Source organism: Elephantulus edwardii, unplaced genomic scaffold (assembly GCF_000299155.1).
Source record: "Elephantulus edwardii isolate Elephantulus edwardi_28Jun2011 unplaced genomic scaffold, EleEdw1.0 scaffold00111, whole genome shotgun sequence".
Classification (NCBI taxonomy): Eukaryota; Metazoa; Chordata; class Mammalia; order Macroscelidea; family Macroscelididae; genus Elephantulus; species Elephantulus edwardii.
This window is the reverse complement of record NW_006399861.1, coordinates 4,947,763-4,950,660: the sequence shown is the minus strand read 5'-3', so window position 1 is coordinate 4,950,660 and position 2,898 is coordinate 4,947,763. Positions and strand designations below refer to the sequence as shown.

Below are 2,898 nucleotides of genomic sequence, written 5' to 3'. Positions count from 1 at the left end.
GTCTTTGGGGGAGAGAATATTTTATATTTTAGGGCATTATGTTTATCGTAAGAGTATGGAATGAGGGTTGCAGAGTGGATTATATTTGGGGATTGGGGGATGTATGTGTGTGATTACGTACCAATGAGGGAGTTTTTCTTTTGCGTTTGAAGGAGAGGAGCAAATGGGGGGGGCGGGGAGAGGGGTGCAACAATGAATGAATGGAATTCCGAAATCTCTGTAGATGTTCACTGAAATGAAAAATAAAGAAATTAAATTAAAGAAAAAAAGAAAATCTTGGGGAACCTCCCAAGAAACTCAGGAAGGTCTTTTCAGCCAACGTCCTTATTCTGGAAAGCTCCTAAAAAAGGTGGGAGGGGAGAAAACCTCTCAAACTAGCCTAACAAGTCCATGGCCTGTTAAAAAGCTGCAGGTTGTCAAGGAGGTGGGGGTTAGGGACCAGAAGACTCTCTTTTCAAAAGACCACAGTGTCCATGTCCTTAATACAAAAAGCCCTCATGCACAGTGAAATGTGTAACACAAACCGATTTTTCAGGACATCTACGAGTTTTGAACTGCCTTCATTATGAAAACGTGCCAAGTCCCAGGTTTGACTACTAATTAAAAACTTCAGGTATTAAAATGGTACCCTTTTTCCAAACTAGAATTGTCTCAGTACAAAATATTTCTCTCCAGTTTCAAATAGTGCACATTTCAGTTGGTCTTTTCTTCAAGCACTGAAATATTTTCTAATGTTGCTTGTTCCTTCTAATTGATACTTGTTAAAAAAATTGTAATGATTAGTTTCCTCTGATCTAACAGAAAACAATATAAATACTGAAAGCATGAGCTTAACTGAGAGTAAAGCTGCTGGGGGTTGTTGTGACTACCTAGACGCTTGTCCTGGCGCTACCTGCCACCTGCTACACCTCACCTTTTGGATGCAGTCTGCGTGCTGATAGAGACTTCTTAGAGTCAGACTCTAACAATAAGTCAGTTGAAAAGTCCTCTATTAGTTATAGTGCCACTTTGAAGTGTTCTAGGGGGTCTAAAAGACAGAAATAAACAATATCCCACAAATGAAACTTAGCACCATGTATAAAATAAAAGTATATACTTAGTGTTGTAGTCCCCATCTAGTTTTAGTACCTTTACCTAAAAAAAAATTTAATGAGTGAAAAATCTCACTTCTTAAAAACTTGAGTAGTTTGGGGTTTTGTTGTTTTGGGTGGTTGTTTTTTTAAAAAAAAAGTTTGCCATGGATAAGTTCAAGTGCAGGTCTACCCTCCTCAGATCCTAAGAGGCGATGCTGCTACACTAATCAGAGCAGGGCTGCCACGTCGTGGTGGCGCAAAGCCTGCCTCCCGCCTGCGGTCAGCCCTGAGCGCAGCTGGCGTCGTTCCCGTGGATCCAGAGGCAGATCTGAGCGTACTTGAGGGGCGTGATGCGCACAGCCACGTTGTAGTCCTTCTGCACCCCGTGGATGTCCACCCACTGGTGGCCTGAATAGACTGCAATGACTTTGCGGGTCCAGTTCTTCCCCTCTGGCTCTTTCAGGCGCAGGTAGATGCCCGAGCCCGTGGAGCCTGACTCCGCATCGCAGTATTGATAGAAGAGATCATTGGATTCATCCGAAACACTGCAAAACCGATAGACCAGCTGATCTTGCCGGTCGTCATCGAACCCCGAGAAGTGGATCATTCCTCCCGGCATCTTCCTGACAGGTGGGCTGACCCCTAGGTCCATGTATTTCTTTTTGTGAGCACGTTTCAGTTCGAGAAGAGCATAGTCGTAGTCTAAGGGAGCATCCCCCCGGCCTCCTCCTGTCCAGCCTTTAGGAATGTGGGTGTTCTTGACCCGGGTCCACTGAAAGGAGGGTGTCCCGCGCGCCGCCCTCTGACCTCGCCTCCTCCCTCCACGCCTGGCTCTCCCCTTCAAGTTCTCATCCATGCCTTCTCTAGGGCTGCCACCTTTGGCGTCCCTCCTACTCCTCCTGGAGCCTCGACGTCTCCTGCCACCGCCTCTATTTCTCATCCTCAGCAGTCCTACTCGCAGCTTCCTACTCCCTTTGACATAGTCCTTTCCATTGTGGACGCAGTGGGCAGCCGTGAGCACGTGGTTAGGAGAAACCAGAATGCCGCTGCAGCCCGTGGAGAGCTTGACAGCGGTACTGAAGGGGAAACTGGTCAAGAACCTTCTGTCCAAGATGCTGAACCGGCTATCCGTGCCGTATACCTGTCTCTTCCTCCTCACAGCTGCTCCTCGGGTGGTGAGATTTTGAGTCGGCTCTAGAAGCACGTCGTGAACTTTCACTCTGGTCAGGGTCCGAGTGCCATTCTCAAAGACGGTCTCGTATGAAAGAGAATCCTCTAGCTCAGAAAGGCTGGGCGCTGGGAGCTCCCTCTGGCACTCAATGCCACACACTCTGTTTAACAGCATCTTGGCATCAGCCTCAAAGGCAGGGTTGCTCAGGTGCAAAGTCCTTTCACGGACAAGCCGGGGTATTTTTCTCAAGTGCCACATCAAGTCCTGCTCCGTTTCTGCTCCATCAATGAGGGTCCAGGCTGGGGTGAGAAGCATGAACCAAAATAGTGGATTTTTCATTTTGTTCTTCTATTTGTCCTTAAAAACAGAAAAATAAAGTTTACTATGTTACTCGACGGCATTAAACAACAAACACAATGTTTACCTTTGATTTAATGTTCATTTGTTTTCATTTCATAAATTTCGTGTTTACCTGTTTCGTTTACAACTTAAATCTAAATGTACCTTCATCACAAATGTTGTTGTTGTTGTGTGCCATCGAATGGAAACCCACCCATAGCTTACCCTCCAGCAGCTTTTCAGAGGCTGTAGGCAAATTGCACAGAGGGAAGGGTGTCTGCCCTCCCAGCGAGCAGCTGGTGGATTCTAGCCATA

At 46.5% G+C, this 2,898-nt stretch overlaps 1 protein-coding gene across 1 annotated transcript; it reads right to left on the bottom strand.

The window, feature by feature from the left end:
* Window positions 1-1,353: 1,353 nt before the first annotated feature.
* On the bottom strand, window positions 1,354-2,583 carry PRSS35 (protease, serine, 35). The gene has a single exon (XM_006892124.1). It carries the CDS (start codon window positions 2,581-2,583, stop codon window positions 1,354-1,356), a length of 1,230 nt encoding a protein of 409 aa, XP_006892186.1.
* Window positions 2,584-2,898: the final 315 nt, after the last annotated feature.

What these genes read in the sequence shown, in the direction of transcription:
- PRSS35 (XM_006892124.1), bottom strand. Translation starts at nt 2,583, where the DNA reads ATGAAAAATCCACTATTTTGGTTCATGCTTCTCACCCCAGCCTGGACC.